Source organism: Pituophis catenifer, unplaced genomic scaffold, assembly GCF_029215685.1.
Source record: "Pituophis catenifer annectens isolate HBS135680 unplaced genomic scaffold, rPitCat1.0.hap2 SCAF_2, whole genome shotgun sequence".
Taxonomy (NCBI): Eukaryota; Metazoa; Chordata; class Lepidosauria; order Squamata; family Colubridae; genus Pituophis; species Pituophis catenifer.
Window position 1 is genome coordinate 5,483,757 of NW_027256882.1, and position 21,843 is coordinate 5,505,599.

General features: G+C 42.5%; 1 protein-coding gene across 1 annotated transcript; it reads right to left on the minus strand.

Moving 5' to 3' along the window:
* Positions 1–6,029: 6,029 nt before the first annotated feature.
* On the minus strand, positions 6,030–20,708 carry LOC139311613 (zinc finger protein 708-like). The gene is given in 10 exon segments (XM_070936082.1): positions 6,030–6,159; positions 6,161–6,461; positions 6,546–6,758; positions 17,162–17,522; positions 17,607–17,741; positions 17,808–18,539; positions 19,011–19,140; positions 19,749–19,831; positions 19,948–20,062; positions 20,295–20,708. Coding segments are annotated over 10 exon segments (2,556 nt in total). The 3' UTR covers positions 6,030–6,087.
* Between the last annotated feature and the right edge of the window lie 1,135 nt (positions 20,709–21,843).

Consider the following 21,843-nt stretch of genomic DNA (forward strand, 5'->3'; position numbering starts at 1 on the left):
CGGTCTCCGGGCAGAGCCTCCCTTGACTTCGCCCCATACAGGAGATAGTTCTGCGCAGAGAGAGAAGCGGAGAAAGTGGGGGAGGGGAATCCCTTCAGTCTTGGGGGTCTTTCATGCCAGCTCCGGAGGAGAATGTCCTCTTCCTTTTGCCCCCCCCCCGCCCCAATTCTCCTCCAATCTCCCTTTCTTTGGGCGCCTGGACTGGAGGGTTGGACTAGATGCCCTCTGAGTTCCCACCGTGCCCAGAAGGAGCCTAAGCTGGATCAGCCGAGAGTCTAGAAGGGCAAAGTGGATCCAGAGCTCGAGGGGTCCTTCGGGGCTCAGAATGGGAGGAGGGACCCCCAGCAGCTGCGCTGGATGACAAGGGGGGAGGGGCAGCCCCACAGCCAGCCAGGACTTTATGTATTTATGTATTTATGTATTTATTTATTTAGTCAAACATGTACAAGATAGCAGGTATACGTATAACATAAACATAACCACAGGAAGTAAATACAGATAAATGGGCAGGGGTGGGTTCCACTTACCTTGGCTACCAGTTTTCTCTCATTAATGTGTGCACACTTTGCATGCACGCATCACTTCTGTGCATGCACAGAACCTTCTGCGTTTTTGATGATGTCACGGCCCCCATGATCCCCATCCAGAGTTTGCTCTGGCAGAGCTGGAGGAACGGGGCTCTGGGGAAGGAGAAGGAGCCTCACCTGAGCAGGAGGATCAGGCCCACCTTCCCCCAGGAGGGTCCATTCCAGCTCCCCCCACAGGGAGGGTCTCTCCCCCTTCACAGGGCAGGGTGGGGTCCCAAGAGAAGTAGGGGGCTTACCCCACTGGATGGTGATGGGGGCCTCCAGGCTGGCGTACCCCACCTGGCTGGCAACCGTAGAGGTCCCCCTGTGGGGTTGGGTAGGTCCAGTTTCCGTTTTGGAGCTCCTCCCCGAAGGCCACAGTGCAGAAGGAGGAGGAGGAGGAGGCACATGAGAGGCACATAAGGACCCAGAAGAGAACACCAACTTGGTTGCTTCAGATGCCACATGGGACTGACGGTGTCCAGAGCCCTGGCCACCCTCTGATTCCAGGATGCACCAAGGCTTTGGCAGGGCCATGCCAAGATCCTTTCTGAGGGGGGGATTTGGGGGGATTCTGAGGGAGACCTCTCCCTGACCACGGTCTGCCTGCCCCTGCCTGGCCTCCTTCCAACGGAAGGAACTGGCCGTTCCCAGGGAAGGAAGTGGGGAGGGGTCAGAGTCCCAAGTGGCAGCTTGCCTGGGATTGTTGTGGCTCCGTTACCTGAGCCTGTGTTATCGGCAGGAGAGGATTCCGAGAGTAAAGGAGAGGAGTTGGCAAGGCCTCCCTCTCCAGGACCCTCCTTTCTGGTAATGCCTTCGGTGTCCGCCGAAGGGCAAGAGATAGGACCGGGGCCAAGCACGTCCACGCAGCCACAGATGGACAGTGATGAGGGTAATGAGTCTTGGCTGGATCCACGCCAGCGTCGCAGAGATAAGCGCGCGCAACAGAAGAAAAGGCGTGCCCGAGATTAGGCTGAGTCACTGGACCACACCCCACAGGATATAAAAGGGAGCATGGTGGCCAGTCAAACCTTGTGACGAACAAAGCTGAAAGCTTCCACGCCATTCTGCATTGCCGGACTTTTGTTATAGACTTTGCTGGATTATCTCTAGACTTGATTAACTCCATAATTATTGAGCTGTTTCTTTTGATGTATCAGAAGTGGGGAGAAGTTATCTCTCCTCTTTGTAAATAATAAACTCTTGGCAGGCAGCCACTAGGTTGTTGCCAAGTTCCGTTATCATAAGGAAAAGGATTTTGCCGGCTGGTTTGGTCTTTAACTCCTGAACGTCTGTTGGTGTGTGTGCATGTGGTTGGGGACAGAACAGGGAAGGGGGTGGTAGGGAATGTGGAAGGGATGGGGGAGGATCTTGAGGAAAGGGAAGGAGGGGTTAGATAGAGGCTGAGGAGATCAGGCAGATCCCTGGATCACTGTAGAACATTGGACGGTATCTTGATCTCCTCCTTCACCAAATCCTCTAATTTTTTCCCCTAAAAAAAATGGTTTTAAAAGTTAAAAAAAAAAGTTGGCCACACCCACTCAGTCATATTACACCCCACCACCACCAAGCCACGCCCACAGAGCCATTAGTAACAAATTTTACATTTCACCACTGGGTTGGGGGGTCTGGGTGACCCCTCCCAAGAGGATCCTTTAAATGTTCAGCTCAGAGTACTTTGCTAATAATGTTTCTCTCTGTTGAGGGTTTTTGTTTAATAACAGTTAATTTTATGATGCTGAAGAACATTCAATTTGTTATTGGTAATTTAAAGCCGGGCTTTAAACTGGATGCCACCCAGACAAAGAACAACATTTCCGGTGTGGGTTGTTGTTGTTTCCCCCCCCCCCCCCCCATAATAAGCCCATTTGCATCTTGGAACATTAAAGATCTTTGTGGAATATCTAAAAAAAAAAAAAAAAGGCAGCGTCTTTACGAAGTGAAAATTGTGACTATTTTTTTGAACAAAAAATGCAAATTCCGGATGAGAATAAATATTTCAGCAAGAAAATGGATGGAGCATTTTTAAATAACTGGAAATTGAAAACTTTCAATTTGGCATTGTATTGAAAACATCTTCAACTCGTATAGATTACTCTTAGTAGCTGATTCATCCTTTCATCCTTCTGAGGTCGCTAAAATGAGGACCCAGATTGCTGGGGACAATATGCTGACTTTGTAAACTGCTCAGAGATAAAGTGGTAAAGCATTGTGGAGTGGTATATAAATCTAAGTGGAATTGCTATTGCAATATGGTTTCTCCTGAGCGTGGATCCTTTTACTTCTCCAAAGAACACAGTCCGTACAAACCTTAGTTTACTAATTAAGGACTACTAATGAGCTTTCTTAGTAGTTGTTCAAACACAAGTACATTTTAAATCAGTCTTTTCTGAACAAGGGCTGTTAATTTATTTTTATTTTTTTTATTTTTAAAACAAAACTTTATTGTTAAAAAACATTTAAAACATACAAGTTTCTCTCAATCAAGAAACAAATTTACATATACAGTACAGTATATTTACATATACAGTAAACTTCACCTATTGACTGATTTCTGCTATTCTATATACATATATTATATATATTATATATACATATATACAAACATACAGTAACATATTTCATATTCTATCCCTCTAACAGTGCTGTTTTTAATTATATTAATTTCTTCTAAATTTCATCTCTACCCATTTCCTTTCCTCTGGTTTATCCATTGGTACCATCTATTCCATGTTTCATAATATTTAGAGTCCTCCTTATCCTGTAACTCTAAAGTTAGTTTGTCCATTTCTGCGCATGTGTATATTTTTTGTATTAGTTCCTGGTCAGTTGGCAGTCGGTCTCTTTTCCAAAATTGTGCTAGCGCTAATCTAGCCGCCGTGATTATATGAAGCATTAGGTATTTTATGTCATTTCGGATGCTCTTTTTAATCATGCCTAATAGAAAAATCTCAGGTTCTAATTCAATTTCATAATCTGTTATTTCTCTTATCCATGTTCTTACCTTATTCCAATATTTCTTAATTACCGGGCAGAGCCACCAAGCATGGTAAAAAGTTCCCTGTGTTTTCCTGCACTTCCAACAGGTCGGATTTACATTTGGGTACAGTTTTGCTAATCTTGCGGGGGCCAGATGCCATCGATACCACATCTTATAATGATTTTCTTTGTAGGCTACCGATTTTGTCATACTGTAGTTGTTTTCCCACACTCTTTCCCATTCTTCTAGCTGTATACTGTGCCCAATGTTTCTCGCCCACGCTATCATCTGCCCTTTAACCAATTCTTCTGCCAAATCATATTCAAGTAAGTATTTATAAATTTTCAAAATTAATTTCCCTTCTTTAGATTCTAATAGTTTATCCAGTCTGTTTTGTTTCAAATCTATTCCCCCCTCCTCCTGATCTTTCCTGTATCTTATTTTTATTTGTGAGTAGGGCCACCAGTCTATTACTATTCCTTGTTCTTTTAATTCTTCCCTAGTTTTTAATTTACCCTGTATATCTAATATTTCTCTGTATTGTAATATTTTTTGTTTTGATAATATATTGGGGTGGGTGATTGCTTCTATTGTTGACAACCAACCGGTGACTTTCATGTAATGTTTGCGTTGGATTTGTTGCCATGTATTAATTAAAGATTTCCTAATGGTGTGATTGTTAAAATGTTTATATGTCTTATTTCCGGAGTTCCAAATAAAGGCATGCCATCCCTTCATTAGGTCATGTCCTTCCAGATTTAACAGTCTTTGATTATCCAGAGTTATCCATTCCTTGATCCATAGTAAGCTATGCAGCCTTTTCAGCCGGAAAACTGAAACCGCCTCTAATTTTATCATCTTGTAATATATTTAATTTTATTCTCAATTTTTTCCCCTCCCACACAAATTTTGTAGTTATTTTATCCAAATTGTCAAAAAATTTCTTATCCAATTTTATTGGAATCGTTTGGAATAAATAAAGGAGCCTTGGAAGTATATTTGATTTTATTGCTGCTATCCTCCCCAGCAAAGACAACCTTAGTTTCCTCCATTTATCTAAGTCTTCTTTGATTTTTTGGACTAAAGGTTCATAATTGTCCTGTTTTATTGTTGCTGTTCTAGCCGTCAAATGTATCCCTAGATATTTCACTTTTTTAACTGCCTGTAATTGTGAGTCATTTACTAATTGCTCTACTTGTTTTGTTGTCATATTTTTTGTTATCAGATTTGTTTTTTCTTTATTAATTTTTAGGCCTGCTACTTTTCCAAATTTTTCAATTTCTTTTATTAATTTGGGGGTTGTTTCTATTGGATCTTCTATGAAGAAGACAAAGTCGTCCGCAAAAGCTTGGACCTTGTACTCCTCTCTCTTAATCTTTAGTCCTTGTATTTCTTTATTTGCCCTAATTCTAATTAACAAGTTTTCTAGTGTTAAGATAAAAAGTAGAGGGGACAGCGGGCATCCCTGCCTTACTCCTTTACTTATTCCAAAAAATTTTGTTGGATCCCCATTTACCAATATACATGCTTTTTGGTCCTGGTATATTGATGATATCATTTTTGTAAATTTATCACCGAAATTCATACTTTTAATTTGTTCTTTCATAAATTGCCAGTTTACTTGGTCGAATGCTTTTTGTGCATCCAGAAAGATCAGGGCTATCTGTCTTTCTGAATGGACTTCATAATACTCTAAAACATCCATTACCATCCTTAAATTATTTTTTATTTGTCTTGTGGGCAAGAAACTGTTTTGATCCTGATGTATTTTGTTACGTAATATTTTTTTCATTCTATTAGCAATTATATTCATAAAAATCTTGTAGTTGGTATTCAACAAAGAAATTGGCCTATAATTTTTTATTAATGTGGCATCTGCCCCTTCTCTTGGTATTAGGGCTTCATTAACTTCATTAACATTAACTGTTAACTTCATTAACAGCCGACAAGAATCCAAAGAATAATAACTCAATACTGAGGCACAGTATTTCAGATAACCGTACTCTTACTGTGGTTGGCAGAATGCCCAGAAGCAATCTGCAGGAAAACTGACAAGAGCCGATTAGACGTTTCTGGAATCAAGACGCGAAGAAGTATGAACAAAGTTGTTTCCTGCAAATTGCCTCAGTCGTCGTCCTTCCTTAAATAGGCTAGGGGAGTGGCCAATTAGCCCCAAGCCTTACTCTCAAGGAGACCTCCTCCTGAGGAGCCACTCCTGCCTTTTTGCACCTCTGCGCGCTCATGCATCGAGAAGAGACTCCTCCTCTTCTTCCTCTTCACTTATGGGAGCTTCTGGAGGTTCTGAAGGCCCTGGCTGAATCCCTGCCTCTGGCACCAAATCTTCTCCAGCCTCCTCATTGTCTGACTCGAGTGCCAGCTGCACAGGCTGCTGGCACATCACCACACCAGCTTCCTCACTGTCGGAATCAGCTACTAGCTGCACAGGCCGCTGATGGGCCACAACATCTTCTAAGTCCACTGCTCTGAGTAAATGTCTTCCCACACTCCATGCATTTATATACGGCTTCTCCCCTGTGTGGATCATCTTATGGGAAATAAGATAACGTTTTTGAGCAAAGCTCTTTTCACATTCCATGCATTTATATGGCTTCTCTCCTGAGTGGATCTTTTTGTGGGTAGTAAGTCCACTGCCATGAGCAAACGTCTTTCCACACTCCATGCATTTATACGGCTTCTCCCCTGTGTGGATCATTTTATGGGAAATAAGATTATTTCTTTGAGCAAAGGTCTTTCCACACTCCATGCATTTATATGGCTTCTCTCCTGAGTGGATCATTTTGTGGCTTCTAAGTCCACTCCTCTGAGTAAACGTCTTTCCACACTCCATGCATTTATACGGCTTCTCCCCTGTGTGGATCATCTTATGGGAAATAAGATAACGTTTTTGAGCAAAGCTCTTTTCACACTCCATGCATTTATATGGCTTTTCTCCTGAGTGGATCTTTTTGTGGGTAGTAAGTCCACCACTATAAGAAAAGGTCTTTCCACACTCCATGCATTTATACGGCTTCTCCCCTGTGTGAATCATCTTATGGGAAATAAGATGATTTCTTTGAGCAAAGGTCTTTCCACACTCCATGCATTTATACAGCTTCTCCTCTGCGTGGATCATCTTATGGGAAATAAGTGTACTGCCATGAGCAAAGGTCTTTCCACACTCCGTGCATTTATATGGTTTCTGCCCTGTGTGGGTCATCCTATGGTAAGTAAGTGTACTACTATGAGCAAAGGTCTTTCCACACTCTATGCATTTATATGGTTTCTCCCCTGTGTGGATCCTGTTATGGATAGTACGTTGCCAGCTTGTTCTAAAACATTTTCCACATTCCAAACATTTATAAGGCTTCTCTTTTGTGTCAATCGCTTTTTCAGATGTAAGGAAATTATTTCCAGGAGAAAGAATGAATGTCACATTGTAATTTTGTCCATTGTGTCTTCTTATAGCATCTTCTCCTTTGTTTTGGGTTAAATAATGTTCATTTACCTGTACTTTAGCTTTGATTAGATTCACACTTTTCCCAACATATTTTTTCCTTATTTTGTCTTCTTGGGCAAGAAAGTCTTGCATCGGAGCATCAGTGGAAGATGAGCTTTCCTGATTCCAATTCTTTGACTGGTTTCTCTCATGGCTTTCAAATTCCATTCGAATTCCAAACTTATCCCTTCCATCTTTAGCATTGATCACTTGGAACAGTTCACAGGAATCTTGATTCTCCTGCCCATTATTACCTTCAAAGCAAAAGGGAAAAGAAAATGATAACAAGGGTTACAAGAGAAAAAGATCAAACTGTAGAAAGTCAAGTGAATTTCCTTCTGAATTTCTCCAAAATTCCATTAGGTTGTATATTTGCATGCTTATAGTGGTCTGATATAGACATGATGATTTCTATATTCATGAGTCATGAAAGCTTTGAAAATATCTAGAAAACATCTCTTTCTTTACAATTATCTATGGTATATATATGCAAATCTCACTCAGTCAGTTTTGAGTTAAGGAATAGAATAGAATAACAGAGTTGGAAGGGACCTTGGAGCTCTTCTAGTCCAGGGGTCCCCAATCTTTTGGACCTCAGGGACCACAAAGTTCAAAATTTCAATGTTTTAATAGTTTTAATCAGTAGGAGAGTTTTGGGTTTCACAGCCAGCCAAAGTGGTTAATTGGAGAATGTGATTTATGACATGGCCAGGGAGGAGGGGAGAGACAGGGTCACAGGGAAACGTAAATCTACATGGGATTAGTTCTAACTGCATCCGAATATTGCCGAAATGGTGCTCATAATAAATGACTGTATTTCTTTTGAAGTTTGGCTTGTGGCTCATGAATTAATTAATTAGGGCATCTTTCGGAAACTTCCCATTGAAATCCTGCGGACCACTAATACTAATAGTCAGTTTTGAGTTAAGGAATAGAATGGAATAACAGAGTTGGAAGGGACCTTGGAGGTCTTCCAGTCCAACCCCCTGCTTAGGCAGGAAACCCTACACCACTTCAGACAAAGGGTTATCCAACATCTTCTTAAAAACTTCCAGTGTTGGAGCATTCACAACTTCTGGAGGCAGGTTGTTCCACTGGTTAATTGTTCTCACTGTCAGGAAATTTCTCCTTAGTTCTAAGTTGCTTCTCTCCTTGATTAGTTTCCATCCGTTGCTTCTTGTCCTGCCCTCAGGTGCTTTGGAGAATAGCTTGACTCCCTCTTCTTTGGGGCAGCCCCTGAGATATTGGAACACAGCTATCATGTCAGCCCTAGTCCTTCTTTTCATTAAACTAGACATACCTAGTTCCTGCAAATGTTCTTTGTTTTAGCCTCCAGTCCCCTAATCATCTTCATTGCTCTTCTCTGCACTCTTTCTAGTGTCTCAACATCTTTTTTGCATTGTGATGACCAAAACTGGATGCCGTATTCCAAGTGTGGCCTTACCAAGGCCTTATAAAATGGTCTTAACACTTCACGTGATCTTGATTCTCTCCCTCTGTTTTTGCAGCCTAGAACTATGTTTGTTGGCTTTTTTGGTATCTGCTGCACACAGCTGGCTCATATTTAAATGGTTGTATAGTATAGTTCCTGGGTCGGCAAAGTGCATCTTACAGTCTGAAAAATACGGTAAGTCCCTGCGGGGTGGGGGAATAGGTACGGTGAATGTTGCAGCGCCTCTGCTGTCATTCGTAAGTATGAACAATGGCTGTGGTGCTGCAACTCTCATAATTTTGGGACTGAGTCTTAAGTACTTGGGAGTGGGCTGGTCGCAACTTGGAACGGTCGTTAAGTGAACTGTAGTAACTCGGGGATCACCTGTAACCCTAGGATGCTCTGAGTGACATTGCATGAGGCAAACTTTGTTCTTGAAGTGGATTGGGAGAATGCTCTTCCATGGGCTGAGTGTGAAAATTCTGTTCTCACACAATTTTGGAGGTTTCAGAGGACAAATGACAACACACTCCTCTCACATGACCTCCAGAGGACACATAAAAGCACACCTCGTTCTTTTCAGCCTCCACAGGTAAATCCAAATAGAAATGGAAAAATACAGGTGAGAAATGGCACAGAAAACATCTAAGCAGAGACATTGACTCTTTCCTTCCTTGGGAGTACGAGAAGATCCTTTCCTTCTCCCTCCCAGGAGACGATATCTGATTAGTGGTTTTTTAATAAAAAAGCTAACCATAATCTGTCTTCTTGACCTCTCTTATTGGGGACTAGAAAACTCTTACCCAGAGAGACCACGTTCCTATGGTTTTCAAGCATGACTTCCGAATGCAGCGCTTTCTGGTCAGGATCCAGCTGAGACCATTCCTCCTCAGAGAAAGACACAGCCACCTCCTCGAAGGACACAAGACTCTCCTGAACACGGAAAAAACAAGAACAGAACAGGAGGATTCGCAAGATCTGTTCATCTTCATCAATGATTTAGACAAGAGGAGAGAAGGGGAACTCATCAAATTTGCAGACAAGACCAAATTGACAGGAATAAAAACACTCCAGAAGATAAGCTCGAGATACAGAAGGATCAACAGATTGAGCCCCATCTAACAAAATGAAATCAACAGTGAGAAATGTTAGGTCCTAAATTTGGGAAAGAAAAATCAAATGCGCTGGCATAGAATAAGTGATACCTGGCTCAACAGTAGGAAGGCAGTAGTAAGGCAACAGGGATCTTGTTGGGATCCGCCGTGCCGTTAAAACCCACTTTTTCCAGCAAGCCGGGCTGGCTTAAGAAGAAATTTTTAAATTTTTTAAATGTTTAATTGGTTTGTGATTTTTAAATTTTTGGGCCAAATTTATATATATTTTAATTGTTCTTAATATTTGTATTTCATGTTCTTAATTCTGGCTGTGCACCGCCCTGAGTCCTTAGGGAGAAGGGCGGTATATAAATTGAAAAATAAATAAAATAAAATAAAATAAAATAAAATAAAATAAAATAAAATAAAATAAAATAAAATAAAATAAAATAAAATAATAAAATAAAATAAAATAAAATAAAATAAAATAAAATAAAATAAAATAAAATAAATCTTGGTCCTAGTGGATAACCACTTAAACATGAGCCAGCAGTAGGCTACATTTGCCAAAATAACCAATAACCCAATCATAGGCTGCATTAAGAGGGATAGAATCAAGATGACATGAAGTGTTAATACTACTTTATAATGCCTTGCTAAGAGCACACTTGGAATATTACATCCACTTTTGGTTGCCAGATGTAAAAAGGATCTTGAGACTCTAGAAAGAGTGCAGAGAAGAGCAACAAAAATTATTAGTGGACATGAGTCTAAGACATATAAAGAACGGTTGCTGGAATTGGGTGAGTCTGGTTTCATGAAAAGAAGGACTAGATGGGGTGACATGATAGAAGTGTTCCAAGAAGCAATGGATGGAAACGATTCAAGGAGAGAACCAACCTACAAGTAAAGAGAAATTTCCTGACATTGAGAACAATTAATCAGTGGAATGACTTGCCTCCAGAAATTGTGGGTGCTCCAACACTGGAGGTGTTTATGAAGAAATTGGACAGCCATTTATCTGAAATTTTATAGGGCTTCCTGTCTGAGCAGGGGGTTGGACTAGAAGACCTCCAAGATCCCTAAGAACTCTGTTATTCTGTTCCATTGTTCCCAAATTACCAAGTCTTAATATTAGGTGAGAAAATGGGCAAATCTGAAAATTGCTTTCACTGAAGAAATATTTGGGGAAGTTTTATCAAGATCATTGATTCTGCAGAAGTTTCAGTGCTTTTCAGTAAAGTAATCCCACTTCTGGATCAACTGATCTATCACTCTGTCTATCATTGATTGATCTAGTAGTCTGAGCCATTGGCTGAAAGGAGGAAAACAAGGAAGAGAAAATTCCCTGGGAAATTCATTTCTCAGCCTTTGCAAAGCGGGAATGTTTGATCTCCTAATCGAGGCATAAATCAGAGGGTTGGAAATTATTTTATAGCCCAAAGTACCTTGATTACATGCTCAACATGCTCACTTCTTGGATTTTAACAGTCTACTTTATCTTTTAATATGATTTGCTTATTTTTGAACTACAGGTTATGAATAAGGCTTTTTAAAAATGGTAATGTGGCAATGTGAGTATTTATTTATCTTTCATTAGCCTTGCAGAATTCTGAGTCAAAGAATTGCCCCCCAAAAATGGTCTCTAGCAGTTCTTGCCACTACGATACGTTTATTCCTATTTCTTGAAGGACTTTTTAAAAATTGCTTCTTGTAAATTCAAAGTTGGCGGAGTACCTAGCAGAGCAAGATAACCAGAGGAAGCTATGCTGGCTGACAGGAACTTGAACCTGCTATTCTGCTCTGCATGTTGTGGAAGAAGAGAAAAATAATCCAGGCCAAACAAGGTGAGGGGGTGGGGGAAATAGAAGGAGGGAGCCCTCTGCACACCCACCTCACTTCCTGAAGGGAGAATAGAAATCTAATAACTTTTCCCTTTCTTACCTGATTTGGAGGTTCAACCGCTGTTTGATCTCCGTCATAAAAACCAGAAATCCTTGTTCTTTGTTCCTCTGTAAGGAATAAATAATTTCAAAATGCATCATTAACAAAATAGGAGGAGATATTCCATAGAAAAGAAGAGATAGCGAAGTTAAGACAGATAGGAAATCGGAGGATCTTCCATTACCTCCTGAGGTGTCCGGACTTGGATCTTCCCAAGGGATCCTCCTGAAAATTACCTCCTGAGGGGGATTTGATGGGTTCTTCTTTCCCTCAGGATCTCTGATCTCCACAGTGCAGCCCTTCAAACAGGAGGAAGGAAAAAAGAAGCAGAATTAATGCACCTCACATGAGATAAAGTAAATTCTTATATTTGGAACACAACCTCAAAGCCCCCAATATCCTTCTGTGAGGATATTGAGTGAGTGAGAAAACAAGGGAACAATTGCCACATATGATGAACGCCAGAGAAGTTTGGGAAGGAGGATGAAGTATTCAACCACTTTCTCTATTCCCTTCTGAGCTCCCTGAAGTCTCTCACCTGCAACTGGATCTGCTCCTTCTGCTCCTCCGCCTGGCTCAGGAGGAGGCCTTCCGCCAGGGCCACTGCCTGGGAGCTGGTCTCTGCTCCACACTCCCGCACCCAGCCCTCCATCTCTGGGGGCAGAAGGAACAGGAGCTGCTGCAGAACCACCAGGTCCAGCATCTGGGCTTTGGTGTGCTTTTCTGGTCTCAGCCATCGCCTGCAAAAGCCATGGAGTCGGCTGCAAAGTCTTCGGGGACCCTCAGCCTCCCGGTATTGGATGGAGGTCCAGGGTGGAACTTCTGAAGGGAGGATGGTTTCCTCCTCCAGGATCTTCTGCCCGGTTCTTGTCCAAAGCTTCCCCCCCTTCCCAGGCTGAGCAGCTGAAGGGCCTTTTCCGGCTCCCTCCCTTCCAAAAGGTTGTGTCTCCATCCTTTCTCTGTCCTGCAGAGCAACTGCAAATGGCTCCAAGGACTCTGGTGGGTCTCCAGATGCCTTTTCCTTCACGGGACCATTTCTGGGGCTGCAGGACTGATCCCTGCAAGGGATTCCGCTCTTTTTCTTCTTCCCCCAAGAGGAAAGTTTGCCTTGCAAAGACCACAAATTTAATTTAATTTAATTTAATTTCCAATTTATATATGGCTTCCAGTTTCTGTATCTGAGATGGGAAGAAAAAGAAACGCCAAGAATTAGAAAGTGGAATTCAGCCACTTCCAGACCTTCCCCCAACCTGCCTGGAGGCCCCTCCCCTTTTTGCCGGGAAGGGACTCCCACCTTGAGAAGTTTGTGTTGTCACTTCCTCCACAGCCTCCTGTACAAAGGCAACCATGACGTTCTCTTGGAAGAGGACGCCCCCTGGTGGATTTGGGGCAAAGCGCCAGGATTATAGAAAGGGCGGGAAGAAGGAGCGCATGGGAGGGGGAAGGGAGAGGGCGGGGAGGATGGGCTTGGGAGTAGGAGGAAAGGCCCCTCCCAATGGCTCCCTGCCAGACAAAGGCTTCGACCTCTGTGCTTCTTTTCCCCCTTTTATATCAACCCAAATGCATTGAAGGAAGTTTTTGCCTTTCTTCTGTTGCGTTTCTAGCAGTTTGGTTATTTCTTCTATATAGTGCAACTCCACCTCCATCTCTTTAATTTGGTCTGCTTCTTATTTAGAGAAGAGAATAAAGAATAGAGTAAAAAAGAATAGAAAAGAAAAAAAGAGAAAAGGAAAGGAAAGGAAAGGAAAGGAAAGGAAAGGAAAGGAAAGGAAAGGAGAAAGAAAAACTCTTTCTGGCAGCCCCTGAGATATGGGAAGATGCCATCATGTCTCCCCTTGTCCTTCTTTTCATCAGACTAGAAAATACCCAGTTCCAACAACTGTTTTTTTTTAATGTTTTAGCCTCCATCTTTGTTGCTCTTCTCTGCACTCTTTCTAGAGTCTCAAGATCTTATTTATTATACAAAACACAAAAATAGAAATGGGAAATTGAGGGAAGGAGAGAGAGAGGGGAAAAGAAAGTCTGAGGTAGAAGAAAAAAAGGAAAAAAGACGTTGACTCCTTTTTAGCACAGTGCAAGGAAAAAAAATCATTCCAACCTGACAATTAAATCAAATGGACAAAAGGAAAGTCATTTTATCTATGTTTCCTTTGAACACGTTAAAAGTTAAAATATCCAATTTAGCAGCTGGAGGAGGAAAGTCTAGAATGGTTCAGAACATCCCATTGTGGCGGAGGGAGGGAGGGAGGGAGGGCTCACACCTGAGGGGATCTGCGCTCTGATTGGTTGCTGCGGGTGGAAAGGGGGCGTTTCCCATTTTCCCGCCTTTTCCTTCTGGGCGCCGTTTGAGATTTACCTCAGGATCTTCCTGTCTTCTCTGCTGCGAATCTTAAATACGTTTATAGGGAAATAAAAGTAAAAGTTTGTGTCCGTGTCTCCCTCTTCCTTTGGACAGCAGCTGCCTATTTCCTCCACATTAAACCTCTTCAGTTACCGCTTCCAGTCAGGGGTTTCTATTTTATCCCCTAAGAGTGTCGGAAGAAAAATCAGACCCAGTTCCAGGAAGGGAAGAAAATGGAGGCTGCTTAAGAAAGGCTGATTGACGAGCAGAACCAACAACGGCCTGCAGTCAGAAGAGAAGAGAGCTGGAAGGGACCTTGGAGGCCATCTAGTCCAGCCCCTGCTCAGGCAGGAGATCCATCCTATACCATCTCTGACAAGGGGCTGTTCAGTCTCTTCTTAAAACCCTCCAGTGATGAAGCGCCCACGACTTCTGGTGGCAAGGAGTTCCACCGGTTAATTCTCCTCCCTGTCATGCAGTTTCTCCTTAGTTCCAGGTTGCTTCTCTCCTTGGTTCCTTTCCACCCATTTACCTTCTGGGGCTTTGGGGGATAATTTGGGCCCCTTTCCCTTCTCTGGGGCAGCACCCCAAACACTGTTCGGGGACAGCTGGGAAAGGAGCCGAATGAGGCCTCCCCTAGATGGTCCCCTCCCCACCTCTCCTCCAGCCCCCCAGACTCACCTTTCTTGCCAACAGAGGAGGCTATTATAAAAAAAAAATTTAGAATGTGCGGAAGCAGATACGCTAACTAAAAAACTACAGGATAGAGAGCAAACACAAGTAGGTCTGGCTTGGGACAAATTCTATAAATGGTTAGAAAAGAGGAAATTATAACCCACATCAGATGAGGAATGGTATTTAAGGAGAAATTTATATTATATAAGATAAGTGTGGTCGGATAGACCTAAGTGATGTACTAAGAAATATAAGATGTTCTGTCTTCTCCGGAATATAATTTAGAGCTATAGTACCAAATACCTGTTCATTAAGGTACTATATGGAAGTATGTATGTTTATTGTTGTATTGTGTTTTGTGTGTCACTTTATGTTGTGTTGTTTTTTCTTTTTAACTGAAATGTAAATAAAGATATATTTTTTTTAAAGTAATTATTCAGGTTTTCCCTCTATTGAATGCTGGATTATTTCTTCGATCCAATTTTTTATTTTCTTCCGAAATTTTTTCGCCACTGGGCATGTCCACCATTGATGATAGAATATTCCATAACTAATCTTACACTTCCAGCATTTCGGAGAGTTGCTGGGGAACATTTTCGCTATTCTTGCTGGTGGAAGATGCCATCTGTGAAACATTTTCATCTGGTTTTCCTTGTATGCAGTTGAGATTGTTAATTTCATATTTGTTTTCTACATCTTCTCCCACTTCTCCAACTCTATCAGATAATTAAAATTTTGGGCCCATTTGATCGTTTCTTTCACGGTTTCCTCTTCCAGTTTATACCGTAATAGAAATTTGTATATTTTACTAATTAGTTTTTGTTCATTCTTTAACAGAATTTTATCAAGGTCGGTTAGTTCTACTCTAATTTGATCAGTTTTCCTCTCCTCAATATATTTTGATCTTATTCATAGGTATGACCACCATTGTATTTCCCTACCTAAGTCCTGTTTCAATTCGTGTTTTGCTTTTAGAGTTCCCCCTTCATTAACAATATCCCTATATCTAATAATTTTGGACCAGTCTACTAAATTTGGGTGTGTTAATATTTCTTCTGGGGAGATCCAGGATGGTACTCCTATATAGTGATGTTTCTTAATTTTGTTCCAAATTGTTAAGAGTGAATTCCTAATTACATGTCTTTTGAAGTATCCATGAGTGCTTTGTTTCCACACACACCCCCCATAGAAATGTGTGCCACACTACATGAAGATTGTGTCCTTCTAATATAAAGAGTCTTTTATTTTCTAATTCTATCCACTCCTTTATCCAGACTAAGCCAGCTGCTTGGTAATAGGTCTCCCAGTCCGGGAAAGCTATTCCTCCTCTGTCTCTTGTGTCTTGTATTACTTTTAATCTGATTCTGGCTTTCTTCCCTTGCCAAATAAATTTTGTAGTCATTCTGTTTAATAAACCAAAAAAATTTTTTCCCATTCTAATCGGTAGAATTTTTTTTTCTTTTTAAAGACCCTCCAGAGACACAACTTTCTCCTTCTGTCCATCCACGAAATGACAGAGCCCTGGTGCCTGAAGTCCTAAGCCCAGTACGAGTATTTGGCAGCTGGTGCCCCTATCCGCACTTTCGGGTCAAGCAGGAGATCCTATACCATTTCAGGATCTATTGATATTCCTACAGGATCTATTTCAGACAAGTGACTATCCAGTCTCTTCTTTAAAATGTCCAGAGATGAAGCAACCACAATGTCTGAAGGAAAGCTGTTCCACTGGTTAATTGTCTTCGCTGTAAGGAAGATTCTCCTTAATTCGAGGCTGATTCTCTCCTTGATTAGTTCACAGGCATTGTTTCTTGTTCTGCCCTCTCGTGCTCTGGAAAATAAATTGACTTTCCTTCTCTTTGTGGCAGCCTCTCAAGTACTGGAATACTGCTATCCTGTCACTCCTAATCCTTCTTTTCTGTAGACTAGCCACACCCAAATCCTGCGACCGTTCTTCATATGTTTTAGTCTTCAGGTCTTTAATCAACTTAGCTGCTCTTCTTTGCATTTTCTCCAAAACTTAAACATCTTTTTTGTAATGTGATGACCAAAAGTGGATGCAGTATTCCAGGTGTGGTCTTACTAAGGCTTTATAAAACGGTACTAATACTTCACGTGATTGTGATTAAACAGGCATTCTATGCCTCTGTTTATACAATCAAGGATTATATTAGCTTTTTTGGCTGCTGCTGCACACACGTGACTCATGTTTAAGTGATCATTGATTCAGACTCCCAAGGTCCCTCTCCCAATTACTGTTTTTGAGCCAGGTTTCAAGTAATCTGTTTTTCCTGCCCAGGTGTAAAATCTTACTTTTCTCCTAAGTTTCATTTTGTTGAATTCAACCTTGTCTCATTTGGATCAGAAAGGCACAATATGCACACACATACAAATCTAGAGAGATAGGGTGGGTCAGTGGTTAGAATGCAGTACTACAGGCTAATTGTCCACAGCCAGGAGTTCAATCCTGACCAGCTCATGGTTTCATTCTTCTGGGGTGGGTAAAATGAGGATCCAGATTGCTGGGGACAATATGCTGACTTTGTAAACTGTTCAGAGACTGTGGTAAAACATTGTGGAGTGGTATATAAGTCTAAGTGGAATTGCTATTGCAATATAGTTTCTCCTGAGCGTGGATCCTTTTATGAGAAGTAAGATTACCTTTTTGAGCAAAGGTCTTTCCACATTCCATGCATTTAAATGGTTTCTCTCCTGTGTGGAGCTTTTTGTGTCTTCTAAGGTCACTACTATAAGCAAAGGTCTTTCCACACTCCATGCATTTATATGGCTTCTCTCCTGTGTGGATTTTCTTATGGGAAGTAAGATTACTTCTTTGAGCAAAGGTCTTTCCACATTCCATGCATTTATATGGCTTCTCTCCTGTGTGGATTTTCTTATGGGAAGTAAGACTACCTCTTCGAGTAAAGGTCTTTCCACATTCCATGCATTTAAATGGTTTTTCTCCTGTGTGGATTTTCTTATGGGAAGTAAGGTTACCTCTTTGAGCAAAGGTCTTTCCACATTCCATGCATTTATGTGGTTTCTCTCCAGTGTGGAGCTTTTTGTGTCTTCTAAGGTCACTACTATAAGCAAAGGTCTTTCCACATTCCATGCATTTATATGGTTTCTCTCCTGTGTGGATCTTTTTGTGTCTTGCAAGTCCAGTGCTCTGAGCAAACGTCTTTCCACATTCCATGCATTTATATGGCTTCTCCCCTTTGTGGATCATCTTATGGAAAATAAAAGTACGTTTTTCAGCAAAGGTCCTTCCACACTGCATACATTTATATGGCTTCTCCCCTGTGTGGATTCTTTTATGGGAAATAAGATTACCTCTTTGAGCAAAGGTCTTCCCACACTCCATGCATTTATATGGCTTCTCCCCTGTGTGGATCCTTTTATGGATAGTAAGTTGCCTGCTTGTTCTAAAACATTTTTCACATTCCAAACATTTAAATGGCTTTTCCCCTGTGTGGATCTTTTTGTGTCTTGTAAGTTCAGTGCTCTGAGTAAATGTCTTTCCACACTCCATGCATTTATACGGCTTCTCCCCTGTGTGGATCCTGTTATGGATAGTACATTGCCAGCTTGTTCTAAAACATTTTCCACATTCCAAACATTTATAAGGCTTCTCTTTTGTGTCAATCGCTTTTTCAGATGTAAGGAAATTATTTCCAAGAGAAAGAATGAATGTCCCATTGTAATTTTGTCCGTTGTGTCTTCCTATAGCATCTTCTCCTTTGTTTTGGGTTAAATAATGTTCATTTACTTCTACTTTATCTTTTAATAGCTTCACACTTTTTCCAGTATATTTTTTCCTTATTTTCTCTTCTTGGGCATTGAAGTCTTGCATCGGAGCATCAGTGGAAGATGAGCTTTCCTGATAACAATTCTTTGAGTGGTTCCTCTCATGGCTATTGAATTCCATTCGAATTCCAAACTTCTCCGTTCCATCTTTAGCATTGATCACTTGGAACAGTTCACAGGAATCTTGATTCTCCTGCCCATTATTACCTTCGAAGCAAAAGGGAAATGAAAATGATAACAAGGGTTACAAGAGAAAAAGATCAAACTGTAGAAAGTCAAGTGAATTTCCTTCTGGTGTATATAGATATGATGATTTCTATATTCATGAGTCATGAAAGTTTTGAAAATATCTAGAAAACATCTCTTTCTTTACAATTATCTATGGTATATATATATGCAAATCTCACTCAGTCAGTTTTGAGTTAAGGAATAGAATAGAATAACAGAGTTGGAAGGGACCTTGGAGGTCTTCTAGTCCAGGGGTCCCCAATCTTTTGACCTCAGGGACCACAAAGTTCATAATTTTAATTGACTCCTTCCTTCCTTGGAGTACAAAAAGGCCAGATCCTTTCCTTCTCCCTCCCAGGAGACGATATCTGATTAGTGGTTTTTTTAATAAAAACCCTAATTAAAATCTGCATTCTTGAACTCTCTGATTGGGGACTAGAGAACTCTTACCCAGAGAGGCCACGTTCCTATGGTTTTCAAGCATGACTTCCGAATGCAGCGCTTTCTGGTCAGGATCCAGCTGACACCATTCCTCCTCCGAGAAAGACACAGCCACCTCCTCGAAGGACACAAGACTCTCCTGAACCCAGGGGGAAAAAAAAGAACAGGAGGATTCACAAGATCTGTTCATCTTCATCAATGATTTAGACAAGAGGATAGAAGGGGAACTCATCATATTTGCAGACAAGACCAAGTTGACAGGAATAACAACGTTCCAGAAGATAAGCTCCAGATATGGAAGGATCGAAAGATTAGGGTTAGGGTTGAAATCAACTGTGAGAAACATAAGATTCTACATTTAGGAAAGAAAAACCAAATGCACTAGAATAGGTGATACCTGGCTCAACAGTAGTAAGGGCAACAGGGATCTTGGAGTCCTAGTGGACAACCACTTAAACATGGGTCAACAGTATGCTACAGTTGCCATTAAAACCCCCAAAAGAATCATAGGCTGCATTAAGAGGGATAGAATCAAGATGACATGTGTTGGTAGGACTTTATAATGCCTTGGTAAGACCAGAGGAAGCTATGCTGGCTGACAGAAACTTGAACCGGCTACTCTGCTCTCCATGTTGTGGAAGAAGACAAAAATAATCCAGGCCAAACAAGGGAGGTGGGGGAAATAGAAGGAGGGAGCCCTCTGCACACCCGCGTCATTTCCTGAAGGGAGAATAGAAATCTAATAACTTTTCGCTTTCTTATTTGATTTGGAGGTTTAACCGCTGTTTGATCCCCGTCATAAAAACCAGAAATCCTTGTTCTTTGTTCCTCTGTAAGGAATAAATAATTTCAAAATGCATCATTAACAAAATAGAAGGAGATATTCTATAGAAAAGAAGAGATAGCGAAGTTAAGACAGATAGGAAATCGGAGGATCTTCTATTACCTCCTGAGATGTCCCGACTTAGATCTTCCAAAGGGATCCTCCTGAAAAATAGCTCCTGAGGGGGATTTGATGGGTTCTTCTTTCCCTCAGGATCTCTGATCTCCACAGTGCAGCACTTCAAACAGGAAGAAGGAAAAAAGAAGCAGAATTAATATACATCACATGAGATAAAGTGGATTCTTATATTCGGAACACAATCTCAAAACCCCCAATATCCATCTGTGAGGTTGAGTGAGAAAACAAGGGAACAATTGCCACATATGATGAATGCCAGAGAAGTTTGGGAAGGAGGGTGAAGTATTCAACCACTTTCTCTATTCCCTTCTGAGCTCCCTAAAGTCTCTCACCTGCAACTGGACCTGCTCCTTCTGCTCCTCCGCCTGGCTCAGGAGGAGGCCTTCCGCCAGGGCCACTGCCTGGAAGCTGGTTTCTGCTCCACACTCCCGCACCCAGCCCTCCATCTCTGGGGGCAAAAGGAACAGGAGCTGCTCCAGAACCACCAGGTCCAGCATCTGGGCTTTGGTGTGCTTTTCTGGTCTCAGCCATCGCCTGAAAAAACCATGGAGTCGGCTGCAAAGTCCTCGGGGACCCTCAGCCTCCTGGTACTGGATGGAGGTCCAGGACTGAACTTCTGAAGGGAGGATGGATTCCTCCTCCAGGATCTTCTGCCCGGTTCTTGTCCAGAGCTTCGCCCCCTTCCCAGGCTGAGCAGCTGAAGGGCCTTTTCCGGATCCCTCCTTTCCAAAAGCTTGTGTCTCCATCCTTTCTCTGTCCTGCAGAGCAACTGCAAATGGCTCCAAGGACTCTGATGGGTCTCCAGATGCCTTTTCCTTCACGGGACCATTTCTGGTGCTGCAGGATTGATCCCTGCAAGGGATTCCGCTCTTTTTCTTCTTCCCCCAAGAGAAACGTTTGCCTTGCAAAGACCACAAATGGCTTCCAGTTTCTGTATCTGAGATGGGAAGAAAAAGAAACGCCAAGAATTAGAAAGTGGAATTCAGCCGCAGAGCAACCTTCCCCCAACCTGCCCCAAGCGGCTCATCCCAGCGCAGGGGCCAGGTCCCCACGAGCAGGGCCGGGAAGGAGGCAGCTGGAGAGGTCGCCCTGCTTCTCTCCCCTCCGGGGACAGGATGGGGCCCTCGGGGAGCCTGGTGCGAATCCTGCCTCCACCTCGCCCGGCTTCTCTCCTCTCCTGCTGGGCCTCCCCTCACCCCACTCGGCTCTTCCCTGGATCCCCACCGCCTTCCCGGCATCCCCACTTCCTCCTGCAAGGAGAGGGCGGCTGGGGAGGATTGGACCCTCCCCTCACCAGGGGCACGTCTCGATGTCCCCCCGCCAGACTCTCTCGCAGCCTCTCCGCCTCCTCCAGGGCCCCAAGGGTTAAAGAGAGGGAGTGCAAAGTTCTAGAGAGGCAAGCGTTTGTGATGTCAAATCCTTCGCAACTTCCTCTGGAAAGCTAGCTGGAATGTTTGCCTTCCGATGGACCAATGAGGGAGCGCCTGGAGTTCCCTTCCGTTGGTGGAGGCCGCCCCCTAGTGGATTTGGGACAAAGTGCCAGGATTATAGAAAGCGCAGGAAAAAAGAGCGCATGGGAGGGGGAAGGGAGAGGGCGGGGAGGATGGGCTTGGGAGTAGGAGGAAGAAAGGCCCGTCCATGGTGCTCGCCTGAGGGGATCTGCGCTCTGATTGGTTGCTGCGGGTGGAAAGGGGGCGTTTCCCTGTTTTCCCGCCTTTTCCTTCTGGGCGCCCTTTGAGATTTACCTCAGGATCCTGACTGTCTTCTCTGCTGCGAATCTTAAATACGTTTATAGGGAAATAAAAGTAAAAGTTTGTCTTCTTGTCTCCCTCTTCCTTTGGACAGCAGCTGCCTATTTCCTCCACGTTAAGCCTCTTCGGT